The sequence below is a fragment of the Oratosquilla oratoria genome, chromosome 6 (genome assembly GCF_046742065.1).
Source record: "Oratosquilla oratoria isolate Oo_2021 chromosome 6, ASM4674206v1, whole genome shotgun sequence".
Lineage (NCBI taxonomy): Eukaryota > Metazoa > Arthropoda > Malacostraca > Stomatopoda > Squillidae > Oratosquilla > Oratosquilla oratoria.
Window position 1 is genome coordinate 28287740 of NC_134782.1, and position 2574 is coordinate 28290313.

At 43.5% G+C, this 2574-nt stretch overlaps 1 protein-coding gene across 1 annotated transcript; it reads left to right on the forward strand.

Moving 5' to 3' along the window:
• The first annotated feature begins 905 nt into the window (after positions 1–905).
• LOC143026145 (uncharacterized) lies at positions 906–2168 on the forward strand. Its single transcript, XM_076186151.1, has one exon. The coding sequence runs from the start codon at positions 933–935 to the stop codon at positions 2100–2102; it is 1170 nt and encodes a 389-aa protein (XP_076042266.1). The 5' UTR covers positions 906–932; the 3' UTR covers positions 2103–2168.
• Positions 2169–2574: the final 406 nt, after the last annotated feature.

Genomic DNA, 2574 nt, shown 5'->3' on the forward strand with positions numbered 1-2574 from the left:
CAACCGTCTCCTCCTCAGACTCGCGTGAAATACACCACTGTGTATACACAGTCAGTGCAAACTCAGAGGGTCCCGTCTCCCCCAGTCTATTCCACCAAGGTCGTACACAGCCAACAGGTCATACCCACCGTCGTCGTCAGCACTCGATACCAGAACAGCTACGTGACGAAACAGAATGTCGTCACCCGGACAAACACTGTCACCCAGACCGGTTACACTACCCAATACGTTCCCCACGAGGTTGTCACGACTCAATACACCACCAATGTTGTTTACACTACCCTTTACACGACTCGTCTTCAGCCCTACACCCAGATCCACACCGTTTTGCAGACCAAGTACAACACCCCACCTCCGGTTTACAGTACACATCAAGCTTACTACACCTCTGTTGTTCAGGTCCCAGGTCCCAACCGAGTTGTGACAAAGTACGTCGACCAGACACAACAGAGGCAGAAGGTGATCTACGAGACAAAGGATCAATACGTACCGGTCACACGTACGAAGACAGTGACAGAGCCTTGCTCAAAGTCTGGATATAACTACCAAGCACCTTCCAATCCTTTCTATATCTGAATATTGTAATATATGTGCCGTTTTCTCCTAGAAAATGAAAACTTCCTTCTTTCACATCTTTATTCGATACATTCATCTAAGTGTTGATGATCTGATATCAAAGCAAAACAAATTAAAATGTCAAGGGTCACCGAATAACTTTAATACTACATAATAATTTAATGTGTTTAATAAACACGAACTCATCAATGAAGCTATTGATTAACCTTAATTCTTTGGTTGTCCGCTATATGTCCTGCTTAAGGTAAGAATATTTTTCACTACACGTGATAATTAGTATATCTGTACACATTCTTTTTTACGGTAATTTAACTTCAGCTGTGTCTCATTTATATTTTTTGTCCAAATACTTGCAGATGAGGTGTCTTCTGCTATTGTGCTTCCTGTTGGGATCGGCTCTCGGTGGAAACGTCAAAAGGCCGATTCGTGACTCACCTTCTTATGGGGTTGTGCAGTCTTCCCTGGACTCCTACCTGCCTCCTTCGAACGAACCCTGCTATCCTTCTGTCGTGTATTACACCAGAACCTCTTATAGTCAGGTAGTCGTACCTACTACTGTCTACAGTAACCAGGTGCAGTACGTGACTACGACGCAGTACCAGAATCAGGTCTACCCTTCCACCTACTACTCCCAGATAGTAAGCACCCAGTACGTACCTAAGGTACACTACGTGACCCAGACTCAGTACACAACCCGCTACAACACCAGAACTCAGTACGTCACACTCCCGCCTTCAGTTCATTACGTCACTGTGACCAAAACCCAAGATCAAGTTCAGGTTCAGTACAAGACACAATACACAACTCAATACCAGAAGGTCCCAACAACAATCTACAGGAATGTCGTTAGTACTAAAGTGGTTCCCCAACAAGTAGTCAGCACCGTCTACAAGACCAATGTCGTCACCAGCACCGTTCAGCTTCCTCCCTACACCCAGGTGGTCACCAGCAAGACATACTCGACCTACTACAGCACCCAGGTCATCCCACCTCAAACCGTCTATGTTACTCAGACTGCCTACAAGACCAACTACGTTACCACCACCGTAACCTTACCTCCAGTGGTCAAGTACGTCACATCCACAGTGGTCCAGAGGGTGTACTCAACATCCTACTCGGAGGTCGTGAAAACCAACGTCCAGACACAATATGTCACTAGCACCAAGACCCAGCAAGTGGTGTCCACCTATTACCACACCCAGCGCGTGCCTCAGTACGTCACACGTACGCAAGTGATCCCCCACCAGGTGGTGAGTACCCACTACAAAACCAACGTCGTTCCCACGACTATATACAGGGAACAGGTAGTCCCCACCTACGTCAATCTTCCGGCCAAAACCCAGTATATTACGACAACCAAAACAGTCACCGTGACACAGACTCTTCCTGGACAAGTCAATACCATTTACAGCACCAATGTCGTGTATTATACGAACTCCGTCACATCGACGGTCTACAACAAAAGGTACAACACCGTCTATGCAACACAGACTGTTAAAGGAAACTGCATGACTGGTTATTATTAAGACAGTCCTGCGATTCTTTTCCCCCTCGGTTAAGTAGCACATATTTAAAATACTAAATTATCTCGTGCTGACCACATTTCTTTCTTACAAAAAATCTGACTGTCACTCATTATCTTCGCAGTCCTTCATTTCAATAGAAGTAACGGCATTTACTGTGGCGTTAATACGATACAATTGAGCTATGCCTTGTGATATTCACTAATGTAATAGCTATAGTGCCGTTGCTTTTGCTTGAAAACTGTGAAAAACTACGTCGTCTCTTTACAGGGCAAAATGTCACCTTATTCATTAACATTCTGAAGAAACCTAATGTTTAATCAATAAAATAATTTACTATGAAAAAAATGTTGTATTATTTCATATGGTAATTATGAGAGGATTTTTTCTTTTCACTTATAAAAGAAATTTCACAGTTGAAATCCATTATTCTATTTGTGTGAATAATTACTTTAAAGAAGGGTACTGATTATAT

Coding starts and splice junctions, on each gene's coding strand:
- LOC143026145 (XM_076186151.1), top strand. CDS start 933: ATGAGGTGTCTTCTGCTATTGTGCTTCCTGTTGGGATCGGCTCTCGGT.